The sequence below is a fragment of the Bufo gargarizans genome, chromosome 9, assembly GCF_014858855.1.
Source record: "Bufo gargarizans isolate SCDJY-AF-19 chromosome 9, ASM1485885v1, whole genome shotgun sequence".
NCBI lineage: Eukaryota > Metazoa > Chordata > Amphibia > Anura > Bufonidae > Bufo > Bufo gargarizans.
Window position 1 is genome coordinate 103,774,185 of NC_058088.1, and position 26,873 is coordinate 103,801,057.

The window sequence follows — 26,873 nt, forward strand, 5'->3', positions numbered from 1 at the left end:
TGTACGGAAACAGATCTCCGGACAGCACATTAAAACAAAGTGTTTGAACTAAAGCATGCGTCGACACCTCTGTACATGCAATCTGGCAAAAGAGGAAAAAAGCCTTTAGAATTTAAAGAGGTTCCCAAGGAATGATTTAAAATGTCCTCCAGCATCCTGTCCTAAAATGTGAGCGGGACTGGTTGCCTCCACTTGCAGAGCTGCCTAGGGGAGTGAGGGGCAAGGCCTCACTACACACTATGCTCTGGCAATTGTGTATACTACACATTGGTTAGCGTTCTTCTCAGGCTGCTCAGCCATGATGGCATATCATAGATAGGATCACATCATTACCATCTATTGCAGAGCAGTCCGGTGAGGCCCCGATCCCTTACATCCCCTAGATAGCTCTGCAATTGGAAGCAACCAGTCCTGCTCACATTCTAGGACAGGTTGCTGATGGACATTTTAAATCATTTCTGGAGAACCCCTTTACCCGTTCAGGACGCAGTGATTTTTCCGGTTTTGCATTTTTTCCCTCCCTTCCCAGAGCCATAATTTTTTTATATTTGTACTTTGTAATGGCACCATCTAGTATTGCATACAATGTAGTGGGAAACATGGGGTGGATGTCTATGATGCTTTACTATTATTATTTATTTATTTGAAAGCTCTATTAATTCCATGGAGCTGTACATCAGGAGGGGGTTACACATACATAATATAAAAATACAGCAAACAAGAAACTATTAACAGACTAGTACAGAGGGAGAGAGGACCCTGCCCTCAAGAGATTTTTTTAATTGTTTATTTTTATTTGGGGGAAAAGGGGGCGATTTGAACTTTATTTTTACGTATTTTTATTTTTTTACTTTTTGAAGTTACCCTAGGTGTTTGTATCGGGCAATTTAGATTGCCAATTGTGTCTTGTAATGGATGTTTATCTATTACAGAATATAGCATTCAGTATATTCCAATGCAGTGCTGTCACTTGCAGGCCTTTATTGGAATACACCAGTAATAGGCATTTAATTCCGAGCCTCAAGCAAGCTTCACCTATCACTGTAGTGTAAACACCTTCCCGTATCTCAGCCAGGGGAGGCTGTTACCTGTGGGGGAGCACGCAGTGCATTTTCTCCACTCAGATGCCATGGTCACTTTTGACCACAGCATCTGAGGGGTTAAGTGTCTGCAATTCCAGACATTATCAGCAATTGCAAACATTAGTCCTCAATTGCAAACATTAGCCCTTGGCCTCTGCTGTGTAAAACTGCAGAAACCCGGTGGCTATGGCACCCACTGTGCTCGTGAGCGGGTGCCATCTTTAAAGACCAGACATCCTTGGTTGTCCTGAAGAGGTTAAATTGGTCAGTATTTGTTTCTGCAATGCAATGGCAGGACAGTCTAGTAACTCACACAATAGAAAACAACAAAAGTCTTATCAGGGATACCAAGTGTAATTATAAGACAAGTCTGATGTCAAAATAATATATAATATAAAATCTGATTACAGTTTACCAAAGAACAGTCCTTTGGAGTAAATTATAGCAATAGCATTAGCAAAGCCCTGTCAGGGAGGAATCTGTACTGATCCATAGATAACAAGGCCAGGATCTCCACCTCTTCTCATGGCAGATGTCATGGCCAGGATGTATTTATGTGAGACCTCTTCGAGAGGTTCAAAGGAAGATGAGCTTAAAGAGTCACTGTACTTTCACACAATGTCATTTAATCGAGAACAGTATAACTTGCACATTTCAAAATCACTTCACTGAAATAATATGCCTGCATCCACCTGAAAAAAGCTGTAAAGTTATGGCCAGTACCTAAATTAAAGTCCACTGCCTGTTGTCAGGCAAGATCTGTCCCTGTAACAGAGACGTAAAAGGTTGCTGAGAGGAAGTGGGGGCATGTTAGAGCTAGCTAAGATCCTGAACTACACTGAGTAGTGATGAAAACAACTGCTTCTACACTGCTGCTAATGAACATCACAGGAGCCTCCTGCTTTATGGTAGGTGTGATCCTTATCTATTCTATGAGCTCCAGAGCTGAAAACACACATAGCAGCAAGTAAGGGAACGGATGTCACAGAAATGCAGTATTGGCAGAAGGGGGATACCCCCTGTTTGCGAGAGAAATGCATCTAGCTGTGCAGCTGAAACAGACTTTAAACTTTTAGGACTAAGGTGTAGGCGAAGATTACATTCCATTTATTTGGTCAGTTATTTCCATCAGTTATTGCGATCCAAAACTGGGTGCAGGTCAAAAACATAGAACAGGTGCAGATCTTTCCATTATATGTTATCTCTGAGTAGGCTTCACTACAGGTTTTAGCTCACAATAACTGATGAAAATAACTGATCACATAACTGTAGGATTAACTTGGCTTAAGCTCCATTTTGATGCTTCTGAGTATCGAAGGCCAAATTTTTACAGAATTTTCAGGAATCTTTTCATCTAGGACTCGTGACAAGGAAAAACCTGAAGGATAGAAATGGAGAAAATGTTGACTTTTTAGGTTGATACACTTATGTGTTTTCCAAATCCTTCCTGCAAGAAACCTAAGAGACTGATAATCTGTGGTTTAGAATAGGTATGAGCGAATCAACTTTGGATGAAACATCCAAAGTCAATTCGCATAATACTTCCTTTGAATACTTATGGAGCGAGCTTTCCGTACAGTATTAGAATGTATTGGCTCCTATGAGCCGAAGTTATTACTCTGCAAAGTCTCTTGACTAGGGATGAGCGAACTCGAACTGTATAGTTCGGGTTCGTACCGAATTTTGGGGTGTCCGTGACACGGACCCGAACCCGGACATTTTCGTAAAAGTCCGGGTTCGGGTTCGGTGTTCGTCGCTTTCTTCGCGCTTTTGTGACGCTTTCTTGGCGCTTTTTGAAAGGCTGCAAAGCAGCCAATCAACAAGCGTCATACTACTTGCCCCAAGAGGCCATCACAGCCATGCCTACTATTGGCATGGCTGTGATTGGCCAGAGCACCATGTGACCCAGCCTCTATTTAAGCTGGAGTCACATAGCGCCGCCCGTCACTCTGCTCTGATTAGCGTAGGGAGAGGTTGCGGCTGCGACAGTAGGGCGAGATTAGGCAGATTAACTCCTCCAAAGGACTTGATTAACTGATCGATCTGCAGCTGTGGATCATTGAGCTGCTGATCCTCAATTGCTCACTGTTTTTAGGCTGCCCAGACCGTTTGTCAGTCACATTTTTCTGGGGTGATCGGCGGCCATTTTGTGTCTTGTGGTGCGCCAGCACAAGCTGCGACCAAGTGCATTTAACCCTCAATGGTGTGGTTGTTTTTGGCTAAAGCCTACATCAGGGTGAAGCTGTCACACCAAGTGCATTTAACCAGCAATAGTCTGTTCATTTTTTGGCCATATACAAAATCAGGGGCAAGCTGCGCCTGTCACCAAGTGCATTTAACCCTCAATGGTGTGGTTGTTTTTTGGCTAAAGCCTACATCAGGGTGAAGCTGTCACACCAAGTGCATTTAACCAGCAATAGTCTGTTCATTTTTTGGCCATATACTAAATCAGGGGCAAGCTGCGCCTGTCACCAAGTGCATTTAACCCTCAATGGTGTGGTTGTTTTTGGCTAAAGCCTACATCAGGGTGAAGCTGTCACACCAAGTGCATTTAACCAGCAATAGTCTGTTTATTTTTGGCCATATCCCAGTCTAATTCTGTCACTAAATCCATACCGGTCACCCAGCGCCTAAATACTAGGCCTCAAATTTATATCCCGCTAAATCTGTCCTTAGTGCTGTAGCTGGGCGAGTTATTTAGTGTCCGTTCAAGCACATTTCTTGTTCTGGGTTGAAATACAATTCCCAATTTAGCAATTTCATAATTTAGTGGTTTCTGCTATATCAGAGCTATTTGAAATCTATCCCTAAAAGGGTATATAATATTCAAGGTGCACATTGGGTCATTCAGAATAACTTCACACACACCCGCTACTGTGTATTTCCAAGTCTAATTCTGGCACTAAACCCATACCTGTCACCCAGCGCCTAAATACTAGGCCTCAAATTTATATCCCGCTAAATCTGTCCCTAGCTGTAGCTGGGCGAGTTATTTAGTGTCCGTTCAAGCACATTTCTTGTTCTGGGTTGAAATACAATTCCCAATTTAGCAATTTCATAATTTAGTGGTTTCTGCTATATCAGAGCTATTTGAAATCTATCCCTAAAAGGGTATATAATATTCAAGGTGCACATTGGGTCATTCAGAATAACTTCACACACACCCGCTACTGTGTATTTCCAAGTCTAATTCTGGCACTAAACCCATACCTGTCACCCAGCGCCTAAATACTAGGCCTCAAATTTATATCCCGCTAAATCTGTCCCTAGTGCTGTAGCTGGGCGAGTTATTTAGTGTCCGTTCAAGCACATTTCTTGTTCTGGGTTGAAATACAATTCCCAATTTAGCAATTTCATAATTTAGTGGTTTCTGCTATATCAGAGCTATTTGAAATCTATCCCTAAAAGGGTATATAATATTCAAGGTGCACATTGGGTCATTCAGAATAACTTCACACACACCCGCTACTGTGTATTTCCAAGTCTAATTCTGGCACTAAACCCATACCTGTCACCCAGCGCCTAAATACTAGGCCTCAAATTTATATCCCGCTAAATCTGTCCCTAGTGCTGTAGCTGGGCGAGTTATTTAGTGTCCGTTCAAGCACATTTCTTGTTCTGGGTTGAAATACAATTCCCAATTTAGCAATTTCATAATTTAGTGGTTTCTGCTATATCAGAGCTATTTGAAATCTATCCCTAAAAGGGTATAATATTCAAGGTGCACATTGGGTCATTCAGAATAACTTCACACACACCCGCTACTGTGTATTTCCAAGTCTAATTCTGGCACTAAACCCATACCTGTCACCCAGCGCCTAAATACTAGGCCTCAAATTTATATCCCGCTAAATCTGTCCCTAGTGCTGTAGCTGGGCGAGTTATTTAGTGTCCGTTCAAGCACATTTCTTGTTCTGGTTGAAATACAATTCCCAATTAGCAATTTCATAATTTAGTGGTTTCTGCTATATCAGAGCTATTTGAAATCTATCCCTAAAAGGTATATAATATTCAAGGTGCACATTGGGTCATTCAGAATAACTTCACACACACCCTCTACTGTGTATTTCCAAGTCTAATTCTGGCACTAAACCCATACCTGTCACCCAGCGCCTAAATACTAGGCCTCAAATTTATATCCCGCTAAATCTGTCCCTAGTGCTGTAGCTGGGCGAGTTATTTAGTGTCCGTTCAAGCACATTTCTTGTTCTGGGTTGAAATACAATTCCCAATTTAGCAATTTCATAATTTAGTGGTTCTGCTATATCAGAGCTATTTGAAATCTATCCCAAAAGGGTATATAATATTCAAGGTGCACATTGGGTCATTCAGAATAACTTCACACACACCCGCTACTGTTGTATTTCCAAGTCTAATTCTGGCACTAAACCCATACCTGTCACCCAGCGCCTAAATACTAGGCCTCAAATTTATATCCCGCTAAATCTGTCCTTAGTGCTGTAGCTGGGCGAGTTATTTAGTGTCCGTTCAAGCACATTTCTTGTTCTGGGTTGAAATACAATTCCCAATTTAGCAATTTCATAATTTAGTGGTTTCTGCTATATCAGAGCTATTTGAAATCTATCCCTAAAAGGGTATATAATATTCAAGGTGCACATTGGGTCATTCAGAATAACTTCACACACACCCGCTACTGTGTATTTCCAAGTCTATTCTGGCACTAACCCATACCTGTCACCCAGCGCCTAAATACTAGGCCTCAAATTTATCCCGCTAATCTGTCCTTAGTGCTGTAGCTGGGCGAGTTATTTAGTGTCCGTTCAAGCACATTTCTTGTTCTGGGTTGAAATACAATTCCCAATTTAGCAATTTCATAATTTAGTGGTTTCTGCTATATCAGAGCTATTTGAAATCTATCCCTAAAAGGGTATATAATATTCAGGTGCACATTGGGTCATTCAGAATAACTTCACACACACCCGCTACTGTGTATTTCCAAGTCTAATTCTGGCACTAAACCCATACCTGTCACCCAGCGCCTAAATACTAGGCCTCAAATTTATATCCCGCTAAATCTGTCCTTAGTGCTGTAGCTGGGCGAGTTATTTAGTGTCCGTTCAAGCACATTTCTTGTTCTGGGTTGAAATACAATTCCCAATTTAGCAATTTCATAATTTAGTGGTTTCTGCTATATCAGAGCTATTTGAAATCTATCCCTAAAAGGGTATATAATATTCAAGGTGCACATTGGGTCATTCAGAATAACTTCACACACCACCCCTACTGTGTATTTCCAAGTCTAATTCTGGCACTAAACCCATACCTGTCACCCAGCGCCTAAATACTAGGCCTCAAATTTATATCCCGCTAAATCTGTCCTTAGTGCTGTAGCTGGGCGAGTTATTTAGTGTCCGTTCAAGCACATTTCTTGTTCTGGGTTGAAATACAATTCCCAATTTAGCAATTTCATAATTTAGTGGTTTCTGCTATATCAGAGCTATTTGAAATCTATCCCAAAAGGGTATATAATATTCAAGGTGCACATTGGGTCATTCAGAATAACTTCACACCACCCGCTACTGTGTATTTCCAAGTCTAATTCTGGCACTAAACCCATACCTGTCACCCAGCGCCTAAATACTAGGCCTCAAATTTATATCCCGCTAAATCTGTCCTTAGTGCTGTAGCTGGGCGAGTTATTTAGTGTCCGTTCAAGCACATTTCTTGTTCTGGGTTGAAATACAATTCCCAATTTAGCAATTTCATAATTTAGTGGTTTCTGCTATATCAGAGCTATTTGAAATCTATCCCTAAAAGGGTATATAATATTCAAGGTGCACATTGGGTCATTCAGAATAACTTCACACACACCCGCTACTGTGTATTTCCAAGTCTAATTCTGGCACTAACCCATACCTGTCACCCAGCGCCTAAATACTAGGCCTCAAATTTATATCCCGCTAAATCTGTCCCTAGTGCTGTAGCTGGGCGAGTTATTTAGTGTCCGTTCAAGCACATTTCTTGTTCTGGGTTGAAATACAATTCCCAATTTAGCAATTTCATAATTTAGTGGTTTCTGCTATATCAGAGCTATTTGAAATCTATCCCTAAAAGGGTATATAATATTCAAGGTGCACATTAGGGTCATTCAGAATAACTTCACACACACCCGCTACTGTGTATTTCCAAGTCTAATTCTGGCACTAAACCCATACCTGTCACCCAGCGCCTAAATACTAGGCCTCAAATTTATATCCCGCTAAATCTGTCCCTAGTGCTGTAGCTGGGCGAGTTATTTAGTGTCCGTTCAAGCACATTTCTTGTTCTGGGTTGAAATACAATTCCCAATTTAGCAATTTCATAATTTAGTGGTTTTCTGCTATATCAGAGCTATTTGAAATCTATCCCTAAAAGGGTATATAATATTCAAGGTGCACATTGGGTCATTCAGAATAACTTCACACACACGCTTCTGTGCATTTCCAAGTCTAATTCTGTCACTAAATCCATACCGGTCACCCAGCGCCTAAATACTAGGCCTCAAATTTATATCCCGCTGAATTGAATACAATACATTGGGCCAAATAATATATTTGTTGTTGTGGTGAACCATAACAATGAGAAAAACATCTAGTAAGGGACGCGGACGTGGACATGGTCGTGGTGGTGTTAGTGGACCCTCTGGTGCTGGGAGAGGACGTGGCCGTTCTGCCACATCCACACGTCCTAGTGTACCAACTACCTCAGGTCCCAGTAGCCGCCAGAATTTACAGCGATATATGGTGGGGCCCAATGCCGTTCTAAGGATGGTAAGGCCTGAGCAGGTACAGGCATTAGTCAATTGGGTGGCCGACAGTGGATCCAGCACGTTCACATTATCTCCCACCCAGTCTTCTGCAGAAAGCGCACAGATGGCGCCTGAAAACCAACCCCATCAGTCTGTCACATCACCCCCATGCATACCAGGGAAACTGTCTCAGCCTCAAGTTATGCAGCAGTCTCTTATGCTGTTTGAAGACTCCGCTGGCAGGGTTTCCCAAGGGCATCCACCTAGCCCTTCCCCAGCGGTGAAAGACATAGAATGCACTGACGCACAACCACTTATGTTTCCTGATGATGAGGACATGGGAATACCACCTCAGCATGTCTCTGATGATGACGAAACACAGGTGCCAACTGCTGCGTCTTTCTGCAGTGTGCAGACTGAACAGGAGGTCAGGGATCAAGACTGGGTGGAAGACGATGCAGGGGACGATGAGGTCCTAGACCCCACATGGAATGAAGGTCGTGCCACTGACTTTCACAGTTCGGAGGAAGAGGCAGTGGTGAGACCGAGCCAACAGCGTAGCAAAAGAGGGAGCAGTGGGCAAAAGCAGAACACCCGCCGCCAAGAGACTCCGCCTGCTACTGACCGCCGCCATCTGGGACCGAGCACCCCAAAGGCAGCTTCAAGGAGTTCCCTGGCATGGCACTTCTTCAAACAATGTGCTGACGACAAGACCCGAGTGGTTTGCACGCTGTGCCATCAGAGCCTGAAGCGAGGCATTAACGTTCTGAACCTGAGCACAACCTGCATGACCAGGCACCTGCATGCAAAGCATGAACTGCAGTGGAGTAAACACCTTAAAACCAAGGAAGTCACTCAGGCTCCCCCTGCTACCTCTTCTGCTGCTGCCGCCTCGGCCTATTCTGCTGCTGCCGCCTCGGCCTCTTCCTCCGCCTCTGGAGGAACGTTGGCACCTGCCGCCCAGCAAACAGGGGATGTACCACCAACACCACCACCACCACCTCCGTCACCAAGCGTCTCAACCATGTCACACGCCAGCGTTCAGCTCTCCATCTCACAAACATTGATAGAAAGCGTAAATTCCCACCTAGCCACCCTCGATCCCTGGCCCTGAATGCCAGCATTTCTAAACTACTGGCCTATGAAATGCTGTCATTTAGGCTGGTGGACACAGACAGCTTCAAACAGCTCATGTCGCTTGCTGTCCCACAGTATGTTGTTCCCAGCCGGCACTACTTCTCCAAGAGAGCCGTGCCTTCCCTGCACAACCAAGTATCCGATAAAATCAAGTGTGCACTGCGCAACGCCATCTGTGGCAAGGTCCACCTAACCACAGATACGTGGACCAGTAAGCACGGCCAGGGACGCTATATCTCCCTAACTGCACACTGGGTAAATGTAGTGGCAGCTGGGCCCCAGGCGGAGAGCTGTTTGGCGCACGTCCTTCCGCCGCCAAGGATCGCAGGGCAACATTCTTTGCCTCCTGTTGCCACCTCCTCCTTCTCGGCTTCCTCCTCCTCTTCTTCCACCTGCTCATCCAGTCAGCCACACACCTTCACCACCAACTTCAGCACAGCCCGGGGTAAACGTCAGCAGGCCATTCTGAAACTCATATGTTTGGGGGACAGGCCCCACACCGCACAGGAGTTGTGGCGGGGTATAGAACAACAGACCGACGAGTGGTTGCTGCCGGTGAGCCTCAAGCCCGGCCTGGTGGTGTGTGATAATGGGCGAAATCTCGTTGCAGCTCTGGGACTAGCCAATTTGACGCACATCCCTTGCTTGGCGCATGTGCTGAATTTGGTGGTGCAGAAGTTCATTCACAACTACCCCGACATGTCAGAGCTGCTGCATAAAGTGCGGGCCGTCTGTTCGCGCTTCCGGCGTTCACATCCTGCTGCTGCTCGCCTGTCTGCGCTACAGCGTAACTTCGGCCTTCCCGCTCACCGCCTCATATGCGACGTGCCCACCAGGTGGAACTCCACCTTGCACATGCTGGACAGACTGTGCGAGCAGCAGCAGGCCATAGTGGAGTTTCAGCTGCAGCACGCACGGGTCAGTCGCACTACAGAACAGCACCACTTCACCACCAATGACTGGGCCTCCATGCGAGACCTGTGTGCCCTGTTGCGCTGTTTCGAGTACTCCACCAACATGGCCAGTGGCGATGACACCGTTATCAGCGTTACAATACCACTTCTATGTCTCCTTGAGAAAACACTTAGGGCGATGATGGAAGAGGAGGTGGCCCAGGAGGAGGAGGAGGAGGAGGAAGAGGGGTCATTTTTAGCACTTTCAGGCCAGTCTCTTCGAAGTGACTCAGAGGGAGGTTTTTGGCAACAGCAGAGGCCAGGTACAAATGTGGCCAGCCAGGGCCCACTACTGGAGGACGAGGAGGACGAGGATGAGGAGGAGGTGGAGGAGGATGAGGATGAAGCATGGTCACAGCGGGGTGGCACCCAACGCAGCTCGGGTCCATCACTGGTGCGTGGCTGGGGGGAAAGGCAGGACGATGACGATACGCCTCCCACAGAGGACAGCTTGTCCTTACCCCTGGGCAGCCTGGCACACATGAGCGACTACATGCTGCAGTGCCTGCGCAACGACAGCAGAGTTGCCCACATTTTAACCTGTGCGGACTACTGGGTTGCCACCCTGCTGGATCCACGCTACAAAGACAATGTGCCCACCTTACTTCCTGCACTGGAGCGTGATAGGAAGATGCGCGAGTACAAGCGCATGTTGGTAGACGCGCTACTGAGAGCATTCCCAAATGTCACAGGGGAACAAGTGGAAGCCCAAGGCCAAGGCAGAGGAGGAGCAAGAGGTCGCCAAGGCAGCTGTGTCACGGCCAGCTCCTCTGAGGGCAGGGTTAGCATGGCAGAGATGTGGAAAACTTTTGTCAACACGCCACAGCTAACTGCACCACCACCTGATACGCAACGTGTTAGCAGGAGGCAACATTTCACTAACATGGTGGAACAGTACGTGTGCACACCCCTCCACGTACTGACTGATGGTTCGGCCCCATTCAACTTCTGGGTCTCTAAATTGTCCACGTGGCCAGAGCTAGCCTTTTATGCCTTGGAGGTGCTGGCCTGCCCGGCAGCCAGCGTTTTGTCTGAACGTGTATTCAGCACGGCAGGGGGCGTCATTACAGACAAACGCAGCCGCCTGTCTACAGCCAATGTGGACAAGCTGACGTTCATAAAAATGAACCAGGCATGGATCCCACAGGACCTGTCCGTCCCTTGTCCAGATTAGACATTAACTACCTCCCCATAACCATATATTATTGGACTCCAGGGCACTTCCTCATTCAATCCTATTTTTATTTTCATTTTACCATTATATTGCGAGGCTACCCAAAGTTGAATGAACCTCTCCTCTGCCTGTGTGCTAGGCCTAAATATATGCCAATGGACTGTTGCAGTGGTGGGTGACGTGAAGCCTCATTCTCTGCTATGACATGCAGACTAATTCTCTGCTGACATGAAGACAGATTCTCTGTTACGGGACCTCCCTCCTCTGCCTGGGTGCTGGGCCTAAATATATGCCAATGGACTGTTGCAGTGGTGGGTGACGTGAAGCCTGATTCTCTGCTATGACATGCAGACTAATTCTCTGCTGACATGAAGACAGATTCTCTGTTACGGGACCTCTCTCCTCTGCCTGTGTGTGTGCTGGGCCTAAATATATGCCAATGGACTGTTGCAGTGGTGGCTGACGTGAAGCCTCATTCTCTGCTATGACATGCAGACTAATTCTCTGCTGACATGAAGCCAGATTGTCTGTTACGGGACCTCTCTCCTCTGCCTGTGTGTGTGCTGGGCCTAAATATATGCCAATGGACTGTTGCAGTGGTGGCTGACGTGAAGCCTCATTCTCTGCTATGACATGCAGACTAATTCTCTGCTGACATGAAGACAGATTCTCTGTTACGGGACCTCTCTCCTCTGCCTGTGTGTGTGCTGGGCCTAAATATATGCCAATGGACTGTTGCAGTGGTGGCTGACGTGAAGCCTCATTCTCTGCTATGACATGCAGACTGATTCTCTGCTGACATGAAGCCAGATTCTCTGTTACGGGACCTCTCTCCTCTGCCTGTGTGTGTGCTGGGCCTAAATATATGCCAATGGACTGTTGCAGTGGTGGCTGACGTGAAGCCTCATTCTCTGCTATGACATGCAGACTAATTCTCTGCTGACATGAAGACAGATTCTCTGTTACGGGACCTCCCTCCTCTGCCTGGGTGCTGGGCCTAAATATATGCCAATGGACTGTTGCAGTGGTGGGTGACGTGAAGCCTCATTCTCTGCTATGACATGCAGACTGATTCTCTGCTGACATGAAGCCAGATTGTCTGTTACGGGACCTCCCTCCTCTGCCTGGGTGCTGGGCCTAAATATATGCCAATGGACTGTTGCAGTGGTGGCTGACGTGAAGCCTCATTCTCTGCTATGACATGCAGACTAATTCTCTGCTGACATGAAGACAGATTCTCTGTTACGGGACCTCCCTCCTCTGCCTGGGTGCTGGGCCTAAATATATGCCAATGGACTGTTGCAGTGGTGGCTGACGTGAAGCCTCATTCTCTGCTATGACATGCAGACTAATTCTCTGCTGACATGAAGACAGATTCTCTGTTACGGGACCTCCCTCCTCTGCCTGGGTGCTGGGCCTAAATATATGCCAATGGACTGTTGCAGTGGTGGGTGACGTGAAGCCTCATTCTCTGCTATGACATGCAGACTGATTCTCTGCTGACATGAAGCCAGATTGTCTGTTACGGGACCTCTCTCCTCTGCCTGTGTGCTAGGCCTAAATATATGCCAATGGACTGTTGCAGTGGTGGCTGACGTGAAGCCTCATTCTCTGCTATGACATGCAGACTGATTCTCTGCTGACATGAAGCCAGATCGTCTGTTACGGGACCTCTCTGCTCTGCCTGTGTGCTAGGCCTAAATATATGCCAATGGACTGTTGCAGTGGTGGGTGACGTGAAGCCTCATTCTCTGCTATGACATGCAGACTGATTCTCTGCTGTCATGAAGCCAGATTGTCTGTTACGGGACCTCTCTGCTCTGCCTGTGTGCTAGGCCTAAATATATGCCAATGGACTGTTGCAGTGGTGGGTGACGTGAAGCCTCATTCTCTGCTATGACATGCAGACTGATTCTCTGCTGACATGAAGCCAGATTGTCTGTTACGGGACCTCTCTCCTCTGCCTGTGTGCTAGGCCTAAATATATGCCAATGGACTGTTGCAGTGGTGGCTGACGTGAAGCCTCATTCTCTGCTATGACATGCAGACTAATTCTCTGCTGACATGAAGCCAGATTGTCTGTTACGGGACCTCTCTCCTCTGCCTGGGTGCTGGGCCTAAATTTATGACAATGGACTGTTGCAGTGGTGGCTGACGTGAAGCCTGATTCTCTGCTATGACATGCAGACTGATTCTCTGCTGACATGAAGCCAGATCCTCTGTTACGGGACCTCTCTCCTCTGCCTGTGTGTGTGCTGGGCCTAAATATATGCCAATGGACTGTTGCAGTGGTGGCTGACGTGAAGCCTCATTCTCTGCTATGACATGCAGACTGATTCTCTGCTGACATGAAGACAGATTCTCTGTTACGGGACCTCCCTCCTCTGCCTGGGTGCTGGGCCTAAATATATGCCAATGGACTGTTGCAGTGGTGGCTGACGTGAAGCCTCATTCTCTGCTATGACATGCAGACTAATTCTCTGCTGACATGAAGACAGATTCTCTGTTACGGGACCTCCCTCCTCTGCCTGGGTGCTGGGCCTAAATATATGCCAATGGACTGTTGCAGTGGTGGCTGACGTGAAGCCTCATTCTCTGCTATGACATGCAGACTAATTCTCTGCTGACATGAAGACAGATTCTCTGTTACGGGACCTCTCTCCTCTGCCTGGGTGCCGGGGCCTAAATATCTGAGAATGGACTGTTCCAGTGGTGGGTGACGGGAAGCCAGATTCTCTGCTATGGAACCTCTCTCCAATTGATTTTGGTTAATTTTTATTTATTTAATTTTTATTTTAATTCATTTCCCTATCCACATTTGTTTGCAGGGGATTTACCTACATGTTGCTGCCTTTTGCAGCCCTCTAGCTCTTTCCTGGGCTGTTTTACAGCCTTTTTAGTGCCGAAAAGTTTGGGTCCCCATTGACTTCAATGGGGTTCGGGTTCGGGACGAAGTTCGGATCGGGTTCGGATCCCGAACCCGAACATTTCCGGGATGTTCGGCCGAACTTCTCGAACCCGAACATCCAGGTGTTCGCTCAACTCTACTCTTGACACTTCGCATAATAACTTCATAAATTAATTTCTACTGTAAAAAAACATTTCCCGAACTCGACTCATAGGAGCCAATACATTCTAATACTGTACGGAGCGCTCGCTCCGTACAGTATTAAAACGAAGTATTATACGAATCGACTTCGGAAGTTTCATCCGAAGTCGATTCGCTCATCCCTAGTTTAGAACTATCCACTCCTTGAGTAGAATTCAAGCTCTCTAGATTCACTTGAACATTGTGTAAGCTTTCAGGTGGATTAAGACATTTGACAATGAGATGTATTTATGTTGTAATAGAGGCTGTCTGGATGAATCACCTCAGGTCCTGGCAGAGTTAAGTGCTTTATACACATACAATCTGTACTGGGGGAAGACTCCAGATACACCTTCGACTCATTTGAATGAGTTCGGAAAACATGACATTTTGGTGGATTGAAAACCACAGTGTGACAAGGTCTTTATAACTGTATCAGAGAAACCTATAAATATGTACATAGGCTAGTCAACATTTAGGCTGTCAGACTGAACCTCTTTACCTCTTGGCATTTTTAAATGCCCTAGACACGTATGTCTGCACTAAGGGAAGTCTCCATTTACACCCTCGACTTATTTGAACGAGATGGAAAACATGACCATTTGGTGGATAGAGACCCTGAGTTTGGCAGGGTCTTCATGACTGTATCAGAGAGGAATCTAGATAGTAATAGAGGTTGGTCGACCTTCAGGCTGTCAGGCTGATTTTTTTCTGGTCTTGGCAGAGTTGAGTGCCCTAGATATTCAGCAACTCAGCAACACTCTTGACTTATCTGAATGAGTTGGGCACCATAACCTCTTTGGCCCGAATGGTGTGATGGCTGTACAGTGTCCTGGTCTTGCCTGATACGCTAGAGAAAAACAGAGGGAAATTGTGGGCCAGCCTGAACCTTCAAAAAATGGACAAAGTATCCGCTGCCAAAGGATTATCCTCCTGATGAATGGAAAGGAATGTTTCTATTTTGGCATTGAGCCTGGAATCTCTGATACTTCTCACATCTTGGTGATCTGCTTGAAGAGCTCTGGATTCAGAGACCATCCTCCTGGAACTGCTAGACCTTGGATTAGTTGGTCAGCAACAATGTTGAGGGAGCCTCAAATAAGTACAGCAGGCAGATGGGTCAGGTTCAGTTCTGTCCGTGTCATGATTCTTTTCACTACCATCAGAAGGGGTTCTGATCTGGTACCACATTGCTTGTTGCTTTAGAGCACTAATGTCATGTCTGGCCTTATATGGACTACTTACTCCTGGGTCTGGGGCTGAGTGAGAGACAGCATACTCTATAGCTTTAAGTTATTTGAGGTTTGTGGACAAATATTTCCCGAGGAACTCCAAGAGCCCACAGACTGTATGCCCCTCTAGGTGTGATTCTAAACCAAGCTGTGAGACATTAGCAGCTGGATCAAGGATCACTCAACCATCTATTGACGAGCTTAAAATCAAGGGTGCACCTGCTGTTCAACCCATCTGAGTTATAATTCCACAGGATCACAATATCTCTCTATAGAAGGCATAAGTACCATAAGGCTTAGGAATATGCCTCTGCAAGTGCTCACATGATGCCTTACACCCTCGGATGAAATGATGTATTCCCCAGCAGGAGGAAGGGAGAGAAATATCTCCAGGGTATCTATAGCTAAAGTTCAACCCAAGAGTTGGGGAACAATCGGACAGTAGGACTGTTCATCCTACCATTTGGAGGAACAGGTTGTCTCTTGTCCTGACATTAGTACCAGGGTCCTACAGGGAAAGTTAGGTCTCACCTACCTTCGGGGTCAGTTCATACTTGCAGTCAGTCAGGACGTTGATTAGGGTTTCTTTAGGGAGGTGACCTGCTCTTTCCGTAGTTTCCAGGTATTTTCCCCTCACCCCTTTCCCTCCTATGTTCGGTGCAGGTTTCCCTCCTACATCGAAGCGTGACAGGTAGAAAGCATTGTCGGTGGTAGAAACATTATTGAAACATTGGGAATATCATAATCTAGCAAGATCTGAAGGAATATGGGAAGTGTGGAACATATTTCTGGTTAATAGACAGATTTAGGCTTTGAGGTTTAGGTTTTTTAAAATATTTACATGGATTTTTGGGGGGTTTTGGGTGGGGGGAGTGATACTATTTGGATAATTGTATCTGTGAGAATATTTACTGTGTTTGTGTTTATTAGCTAACAGACCAGGGTGTATCATAATCCTTACAGCTCAAGTGCTTTCATTTGAAAGTTACCATTTCTTCCTGCTGTGCCTTCTTTCTGTCACCAGGGCCTTTATGGAGATATCAAGGACAATATTTTTTTAATATGTTTATACCAAGAAAGCAAAAAATTTAATGATATTGTGGAAAGTGGTTTGAAAAGAAGCAGTGCACCACTATGCTCATATGCAGATTCACCTGTAACATCCCCGTCGCCCACCAAAAGCAACCTAGACTGAAAGGCAATTTTAAGAATAAGAATGCAGATATAAACACAGTAGATATTTACTCTTTCTACAAAATTGATCTGCTTGGGAAAATACTTTAGAAAAAACTCAAATATTGATGTAGCAGTATGAATAAAATGCGTATATTGGCTGTGGCAGTGACCGGCTCCTCTTATGTCATGACAAATGGTCACATGACGTAAGAGGGTTTAGTCCCCACTGCGGCCAGTCACTGGCTGCAGGCTGGGTCAAACTTGATGTTTTTAGAGAGGAAGAAGGAGCGGAGAACCAGTGCCGGGTAACAGGTTAGTAAGCTTCCCTTTACAAGTCTAGCCAAGTGTGTGTGGGTTGAGATGGGGGGTTCGCAAACCTCCCCTTTCTACATCATTTTTGTACAACCCCTTTAATGTCATTTCCAAGCTGTACGGCAAGGCTAGGAAATGGCATAGTTTTTTGATTGGTGTGGCTAAAATCTCCCACATCCGTACAATCGTGCAAATTATTGGGCCATAGTTCTGGTTTAGTACTACTTTTCCTTCACTGGTTTTACCCGCATATCGAGGTACTAGCCACATGCTGTGTAGGGATCTGCAACACAACCTGTACAGCCAGATGGCCAGGAGCACCTTTATGGAGAGAAAATTTAGAAGGGGATGCAGTGAGATAGCCCTTCATTCTCCAGATCAGTGGGGGTCACATAGTGAGGACCCACACTGATCATAAAGGGATGGCATATCCTAGTGATATACCATTACTTTATAAGGTGGGAATACACCTTTAACTATGCAACTCCACTGCAGATGGCACCCCTCCAGAAATAGCTAAAGAAATGTGGGATAAGCACTCAAGGCTGGTTAGCAAAGCTAAGATCTATAATTGTTGTACGTGAGTCTTTAGACACCACTATGTACTGTACTGAGAAACTCAGCATTTCTGTATTTCACTGCGTTCAGTATCTGTATTTTATTACAAGGGCTGTTATATGACTGCCATTTAGTGATGTAACAGATAAGCTACCTACCAGGAGGTATTATAATGAAAAATGTACTGTAGGTTTTGTTTAGCTGACAGAATGCTTCTAGGTGTTAAAATACTCTTTATAGCACCTATAATTGTACATGTGTTGCCAAATAGGAAAGTAAAGCAGTTTAACTGCACTGTCAGAATCTGCTGGTGCAGCTAAATCCGTCATAAAGTAAGTGTGTCACTGAGCACATACAAAATCACAAGGTCTCATGTTCGGAGCTGGCAGACAGCAAACAGTATTTATTTATAACTTTTATATATAGTCTTTGCCCTCTCACATCCATGTACTCATGATGACAGCGTCGTTACTGGTAATAGACTACATTATATTTCCACTGACTACCGTGTGCTTGTCGAAAATACAACCTGTAGGCAAGGGTTCACATGAAATGGCTCCTTCGTGGTCTCATTCCTGTGGTAAATACAGCTACAGCAACAGCCTGATGCCGTGAATGCAATTTCCATATTTGCATAGCTATAGAAGGTTCAGTGGTAGCTATTACACCTGAATCCTGGTGCTGAAGGGGCCCCTCTACCATATAGGCAAATGCCAGTATTATACATGAAACATGGTAGATAGGGGACCTGTTCCAGATTTTACATTGGTGGCCATGGCCAGGACATTCAAGTTACACCTCAGGATTTCCTAATATTCCACAGGTACAACATGCACCCCTATAAGGCCCTGCACTAAGCATAAGACATTGTATACATTTTGCCCAGGGTTGTGTCACTAATATAAGTGTATCCTGCCCAACAGATATAGCTGTTTTATCACTCCCCCCCCCCCCATTTTCTACCATTTACCAAAACGGACTTATTCTAAAGGTATTAGCCTACTATTGCACCCTGTGGATTATCTGTTTTGATATTCAGTTGCTGTGGGCTATGTCCTGCATTGGAGCCTTATGATGTAGGACGCACAAACATTATTTATAAGAAAAAGAGATGTGGTTAGTGTTACATGTCCTGCTGATGCCAGGACACACCTCACAGCCCTAAGGCATGACAGGACAGCAGACACATGACAAACCCATAGGATTCAAGCATGCGGGATAAGAGAAAACTGCAAATGAAGCAAATTAGAAAAAAATAAAAATCCAAGGAGGATTAGAAGCTAAAGTAATTGCTAAATATAAACTTTAGTATAAAAAGTAAATTATGACACAACATCTTTAAAGGCCATGGACACCCTTTGGGGCATCTTTTTAAATTTCTGCATTCTACATATCTTGGGCTAAACAACTATTAGCCTTTATTAAAACTTGAAACAGTTTATCTTATCTAGCAAAACGTTTCACTGTATCTGCAAACTGTTCCTTCGCCTTCTCGGTAAAACCCGTCATTCTGTAGCCCATATCTCTAGTTCCCTGACACTTCATAGATACTCATTTAAACCCTTCCATACACAGCCAGTTTTCACCTTTCTGACAGAACCTCATTTTCCCAATCCGATGTATCACTTTATGAGTATAACTTTTGAATACTTTTAGTTATACATGCAATTCTGATCGTTTACAGAACATTTTGAAAAATTGTCAATTTTCTAAGTTAGAATTTCTCTGCTTTTAAAGAGCCTCTGTTAGCATTATCTTCCCTATTAAACCACACATACTGCCTGGTAGGACTGATCATGCTGAATAAAACAATACCTGTCTTTTGTCTGTATGTTAAACAGCTGCAGACATTTCAGCGTTTTTACTCATATGCAAATAACCATGTTGGGGCACCTATTCCCTTGATTGACAGGGCTAGACATCGGCATGCTGAGGGCAGAGCTGTGTCCTAGCATGTAAATATCTATGCTTAGAAAGCTAACACATATTGCCGGTTTATTCACAGGCACAATAAATGTAATATGCACTAGCTTTCTAAGTATAGAAAACCTCCATTCTCAAAATAGTAAGGCTATAGCCTTGTATTATGGGTTCAATTAAGTAAAACATAAATAAAGACATCTCTCCTGTGATTGGAACCTAGGACAGTTCACATGCAAGGCTGATCACTTACATGCCAGGCCTTATCATATTAAGAATGGTGGTTTTCTATACTAACAAATATTACTGTATTACTGTACCCAGTTCCTTTGCCCGCCAAATCAGTGGGGGAACTTCCGGCCTGCTGTACTGTACATGTAAAGGAGTTAAAAGGGTTTTTTGAAATGCTGGTCTGGTACTCCAGTCACAGTTTGTTTATTAACATCAGCTGTAACGTGCCAGGATTGGCACATTTCCACTGCAACCAATCACTGTCCTCAACTGCCGACCAATGAGGTCAATGATTGGCAGCTGTGGTCACGTGAAGTATCCAGGCATGTTACCTCTCAGTTTGATAAGAATATGGCTTAAAATAACTGCTTATGTACTAGTAGAAAAATAAAGATAAGGGATACAGATTGAGCCTTCGAAGAGCTCCTCTGATTGGCTTCATTGAATAAGAAAAAGAACAGTCTGTAGATGCAGTGAAACTGTAGGCTGTAAAAAAGAAACTGATGAAAATCTTTTAAAACGTGGAAATAATATTTTTTTGCCCAAATACTGTAAGTAGGATGAAATAATAAAAAAAAATGCCCCAAAGGTGTCCATAGCCTATATAATGTCTCAGGTTGCTTACATAAGATACCATTCCACAAAACTATTTTGTAGAAGCTACAGAATAAAACAACATTTTGCTGCCATTTACCTTCACTTTCACATTACAATGTGTTGCAGGACTCAGATGAAGTGGGCCATTGTTGCAGAGTAAGAAAATGGACACCACTAAGGGATATTGGAACAATGGCATGGATGATTACATTGAGTGATGCCCTACATAACTTAATTGATGGACTTGCTATTGGAGCTTCATTTACCCAGTCCCCTTTGCAGGGGCTGAGCACATCTATTGCGATTCTGTGTGAGGAGTTTCCGCATGAATTTGGTAAGGAGTGCAACATTATAGTCAATATTAATTGAGTGAACAATCAATGACTGGTCAAAAAAGCTGTGTGATCAGTAATTACAGGGTTAACATTAGTTTATTAATTTATTATTGTGACCTAGGATTCTCAGACCTGTGAGTGGCAGATTTGCCTAAATGCGTTGTGATATGGGAAGAGAGAATGTATCACAGTTTTTAAAGATGTGACAAAGGAGACCAATCCCAATTTGACTTTTATAACCCATTCCTAAAGGATACATGTGCCTACTGAATCACTGCAAGCAAAGATCTTGAAAATTGTGAAGAACTGCAGAAGGCATAAGAAAAAAATGTGTACATTTTCAGTATTTGCAGAATACATATTTTTTAGTAAATAATCAACTACTGCATCTTTCATAAAGATAGATCTATTACTCCCCACCATGCAAAAGTATAAAAGCATCAACAAAGTTCTATATAAAAACTGAATGAATAATATGAATGATATATGATCTATGCCTATTATATATTACATATTTTTACTTTTCAGGTGATTTTGCCATCTTGATAAGTTCCGGGATGAGTATTCCTCAGGCGCTATTCTTCAATTTTACATCAGCTTGCTCATGTTACATTGGACTGATTATTGGGATTCTAGTGGGCAATAACTTTGAACCTAATATTATCTTTGGAATAGCTGGAGGAATGTTTCTGTACATAGGACTCGCTGATATGGTAAGAAGCATAATTATTTAGTAGCTTGTGTGGTTTTTTCTAGTGGCTCTGTCAGGTCACCTAGGCTCATATCTGAGTAAAGTGTAAAATAGTAGATTACTGAGCTCAGGATAAAAACTTTTCTATGATTTAAGTATTTACATCATGTTTAAGACTATAAAATGTTGGGGTCATTTACAAAGGCTGAACCCCAGTTTTGTGGCATATAAAAGTTACAAGTTTTTGGGCAAATGTAGCAACTTTTGGCCTTTTCTCCACTGCTCTGGCCACCACAGCCTGACACATTTACAATAATTTACAACAGGAAACTGGAGTAAATTATAACAGAAATATGTTCCAGGTCCTAGCTGACATAGGTTTCAGTCTCTGGGGCACAAACATCACAAATGCCCATGCACATGCTCCTCTAAATAAATTAGCCACATCTTTCATAGGCAGACTGGAAACATGTGACAAAAATATGTAAAAACAATGAAGTAGCAAACTTTGTGAAAACCAAAAGTTTTGTTAGTCTCAAAACTTTTGTTTTTTACTGTGCTTTTCGTGAAAGATTGCCATGTAGTAGGGAAAGTAATGTGATTGGCTAAAAATGGCTCCTCATGACATTCTTCTGGGGTCTCCTGCACAGGAAATATTTCAGACACTTAATGCTCTTCTATGTTTGTTTTGTGGGTAAAAAAAGGATCTTATTTAAGAACAAAATGTAGACTTTTGTGATATTTTAGACTGGGGATACTTGACGACCTCTGTAGATGGAAGCAGTCAATTGTTACAATTAGAAAGTCACACTAGAAAAAGTCTCCATGCCTGCTGTAGGGATCTGTGTGTGAACAGGACTGGCGATGACAGACTTCACTGGGTTCAGCAGTCTTAAAACTACAAAACTCATTTGTTTTTGTATCCAGCACAAAACAAGGCATCCAAGTTATACAGGCACTTGAGGTGAAGCCACAGAACCAAAATATAACACATAAACATTAAATCAAAGTCCTGTCCCTTGGTGCTTACAAAACAGATATTTCACAGGAGAAATGTCTACCAGATTCAAGACTCTGAGCCAGACTGAGGCACTGAGGCCTATATTTGTTCTCTAGAAATTTTCCCAGTGACTATACTTGGGAAGAGATGTACTGGATTGGGGTGGAATGGTAGGTCCCTCTACAAATCCTACCTACCATAAAAATCCAGCCCATAAACACAGTCTGAATAAACCAGCTCCAGCAAACTATACTTTTCTGAAACCATACAGCCTTCTGGATTCCTTTTATCTCACCCATCTGAGCAATGTGGGCGAGATATAAACATTCATACAAGTCCTACACTAACATGATGGCATGCTATTTGATTTGCACTTTAACTAACCACCTCCCGTCCACACATTGACTAAAAACATCCGGGAGGTGGTTCTATATCTCTGAATGGACGTTCTAGAAAGTCCACTCAGAGATCGCAGCTGCACGCTAATCGTGCAGCTGCAGATCAGGTTGCCCGCTGTCAGTGACAGCAGGGCAACCCTTAGAGAAGGCAGGGACAGTGCCCAGGTGTCTTCTCACCGAGCGCTGTGTATACAGTGCAGGAAGCGCTATGAGAGTGCAGGAGCTGTCGGGTCTTTCACAGGCCTTGATCAGCCCTGCACTGAGGCTGTATAGCGCTGTATACCACTGTACAGCCTCTCTGGAGGGTGTATTTCCCCAGTTACAGGAGAAATTAATAGTGAAAAAAAAAAGTGAAGTTAAATGCCCCCCAAAGGTTTTGTATGGCCTTATGGGGGAAGAAAAGTGTAAAAAAATAAAAATAAATAAAAATAAAGTGTTAAAATAAAAAAATTAAAAAAAGGCTCACATGTAAAAAAAAAAAATTCCCCAAGTAAGGAATTAAATAAAAATGTAAAAAATAGAAAAAATTAAATTAAATTGACATATTTGGTATTGCCGCATCCGTGACGGTCGGCTCTATAAATATATCACATGATCCACCCAGTCCAATAAACACCATAAAAAAAAAACTGTCAAAAAAGCCATTTTTGTCACCTTATATCACAAAAAGAGCAACACCAAGTAATCAAAATAGCTTATGTCCCACAAAATGGTACCAATAAAACCATCACCTCATTCCACAAAAAATGAGCCCCTACATAATAAAATCATTAAAAAAATTTAAAAAACTATAGCTTTCAGAACATCATTTTTTTGGTTTAAAAAATGCTATTATTGTGTTAAAGTGAAATAAATTTTAAAAAAGTATACATATTAGGTATCACCGCGTCCGTAACAACCAGCTCTATAAAAATATCACATGACCTAACCCCTCGGGTGAACACCGTAAAAAGATAAAAATAAAGATTGTGTCAAAAAAAGCAATTTTCGTCACCTTACATCACAAAAAGTACAACACCAAGTGATCAAAAAGGCGTATGTCCCACAAAATGGTACCAATTAAACCGTCACCTCATTCCGCAAAAAATGAGCCCCTACATAAGAAAATCATTTAAAAAATAAAAAAAACTATAGCTTTCAGAACATGGACACATTAAAACATAATTTTTTTTGTTTTAAAAATGCTATTAATGTGTAAAACTTAAATAAATAAGAAAAAGTTTAAATATTAGGTATCGACACATTCGTATCCATCTGCTGTATAAAAATGTCACATGACCTAACCCTTCAGGTGAATGCTGTAAAAATAAATAAATAAAAACTGTGCTAAAACAACCAATTTTTGGGTCACCTTGCCCCATAAAGTACCCAAAAATCATATGTACCCAAAAATAGTACCAATAAAACTGGCACCTTATCTCCTAGTTTCCAAAATGGGGTCACTTTGGAAGGGTGTTTTCAGGAGTTTCTACTGTATCAGGGGGGCTTCAAATGGGACATGGCATCTAAAAACCAGTTTAGCAAAGTCTGCCTTCCAAAAACCTTGTGGTGCTCCTTTTCTTCTGTGACCTGCCGTGTGCCCATACAGCAGTTTATGACCACATGTGCAGTGTTTCTGTAAACCGCAGAATCTGGGTAATAAATATTGAGTTTTGTTTGGCTGTTAATCCTTGATGCGTTAAAGAAAAGGTTGGATTAAAATGGAAAATCTACCAAAAAAGTTAAATAAAAAAATTTGATCTCCATTTTCCTTTAATTAGGAAACGCCTAAAGGATTAAGGCCTCTTTTACACTTGCGTTGTCCGGATCCGGCGTGTACTCCACTTGCCGGAATTACATGCCGGATCCGGAAAAACGCAAGTGTACTGAAAGCATTTGAAGACGGATCCGTCTTCAAAATGCTTTTAGTGTTACTATGGCACCCAGGACGCTATTAAAGTCCTGGTTGCCATAGAAGGAGCGGGGGAGCGGTATACTTACAGTCCGCGCGGCTCCCGGGGCGCTCCAGAGTGACGTCAGAGCGCCCCATGCGCATGGATGACGTGCCATGCGATCACATCATCCATGCGCGTGGGGCGCCCTGACGTCACTCTGGAGCGCCCCGGGAGCCGCACGGACGGTAAGTATGCTGCTCCCCCGCTCCCCACTACACTTTACCATGGCTGCCAGGACTTTAGCGTCTTGGCAGCCATGTAACCATTCCGAAAAAGCTAAACGTCGGATCCGGCAATGCGCCGAAACGACGTTTAGCTTAAGGCCGGATCCGGATCAATGCCTTTCAATGGGCATTCATTCCGGATCCTGCCTTGCGGCAAGTCTTCAGGATTTTTGGCCGGAGCAAAAAGCGCAGCATGCTGCGGTATTTTCTCCGGCCAAAAAACGTTCCGTTCCGGAACTGAAGACAACCTGATGCATCCTGAACGGATTTCACTCCATTCAGAATGCATGGGGATAATCCTGATCAGGATTCTTCTGGCATAGAGCCCCGACGACGGAACTCTATGCCGGAAGACAAGAACGCAGGTGTGAAAGAGCCATTCAGGTCATTTATGGGGGTATCCACTATGTAAGCCACACAAAGTGACTTAAGATCTGAACTGGTCCTTAAAAAGTGGGGTTTGCCAATTTTCTTAAAAATTTTAAGGATTGCTTCTAAACTTCTAAGCTTTCTAACGTCCTAAAAAAAAAAAAAAAGACATTTCCAAAATTATGCCACCATAAAGTAGACATATGGGGAATGTTAAGTAATAAATATTTTATGAGGTATCACTTTCTGTTTTAAAAGCAGAGAAATTTAAATTTGGAAAATTGCGAATTTTTCTAAATTTTGGGTAAATTTTGGATTTTTTTCATAAATAAAGGTGAAATATATTGACTCAAATTTATGACTATCATGAAGTACAATGTGTCACGAGAAAACAATCTCTGAATGGCTTGGATAAATAAAAGTGTTCTAAAGTTATTACCACATAAAGTGAGATATGTCAGATTTGCCAAATCTGGTCAGGAAGGGGGCACATGGCCCGGATGTGAAGTGGTTAAAAATAAATTTCTATGATTTCTATGATTTATTTTGTCTTTCAGTTTCCTGAATTGAATGACATGCTCAAAGACAAGATAAAAGGGAGAAAAACAGATATGGTGTATTTTCTGGTTCAGAATGCTGGTCTGTTGTCTGGATTTGCCATCATTCTATTAATAACTCTGTATGCAGGAGAAATTAAACTGGCATAATATGGATTGCCGTAATGGCTAGGAATACACAGAAAGATACAAAGATACTTCAATGACTTTTACCTTCTCTTCTTTCATACTTCAAGAAGTGATGATGAATGATCAATGTTTATGCAGACTTGGATTACAAAATACAAAGAAAGAATTCAAAAACTTTGCATTTGGATTCAAGGCATGAATAACAAACTGTTGCTTCTTTAAGAGAAGCAAATATTTGTATGTATATTTATTGAATGCACCAGGCATTACCTGTACAGTGTTATAGTGAGCCAACGGTGTTACAATACATGACACGCATACAATACTGGCATCTCTTGCCCCTTCATGAATGTGATTTTGGAGAAAAAATATCTAATAATGTGCTCACATCCAAATCACATCCACTTGATTTTTCCGTTTTTTTCTTTTTTACTTATTGGTATGTAGAGTACTTTGATCAATACTTACATTTTCTGCCTTTTGTTTCCAACTTTTGTATTTTTTTTTATCCTTAGCTGCACTTTAAAGCCATAGAATTAATGAAGGACTATGGGATATCTGTCAATGCGCAAAACTAAATAATACGTACAACATCAAAAGAGTATTTTTATACATGTTTAAATGCAAGCAAGCCAAATATTAAAATGTATCATTTCCCAAAGTGTTTCATTTTTATTGTATATTGTATGAGAGGGACAGCATCCATATTAAATATAAAATTACCATTTCTGAACATACATGTATCCTTTATTATCCTTTTCTCAATTTCATTTGTGAGGGTTGTCAACTTTAAATAGAGGTTCACATGTTAGACCTCAGGAAAACAATCATATTTTTCTTTAATGTGCTATCCATTTTTTAAAAGGTAGCACACTGACCGATACAAGTCAGGGGGGCTAGTCGCACAACCGGTTTTTCATGGATCTGTGTGTTTGATCGGAATATCTGACAAAAGGTCCTGTTCTTGTCAGTTCTTGTGGATAAGAATATGCCTTTCTATTGACGAGAGTGCAAAAATATGGAATTCA

At 43.1% G+C, this 26,873-nt stretch overlaps 1 protein-coding gene across 1 annotated transcript in view; it reads left to right on the top strand.

The window, feature by feature from the left end:
* The window catches only part of LOC122919793 (metal cation symporter ZIP8-like), a 40,576-nt gene extending 14,046 nt beyond the window's left edge, over positions 1 to 26,530 (top strand). The window contains exons 2-4 of the mRNA XM_044268980.1: positions 20,335 to 20,542; positions 21,072 to 21,256; positions 25,717 to 26,530. Coding sequence (XP_044124915.1) covers positions 20,335 to 20,542; positions 21,072 to 21,256; positions 25,717 to 25,866 — 543 coding nt within the window. The 3' untranslated portion in view covers positions 25,867 to 26,530. The remainder of the gene's footprint in view (positions 1 to 20,334; positions 20,543 to 21,071; positions 21,257 to 25,716) is intronic.
* The last annotated feature ends 343 nt before the right edge of the window (positions 26,531 to 26,873 follow it).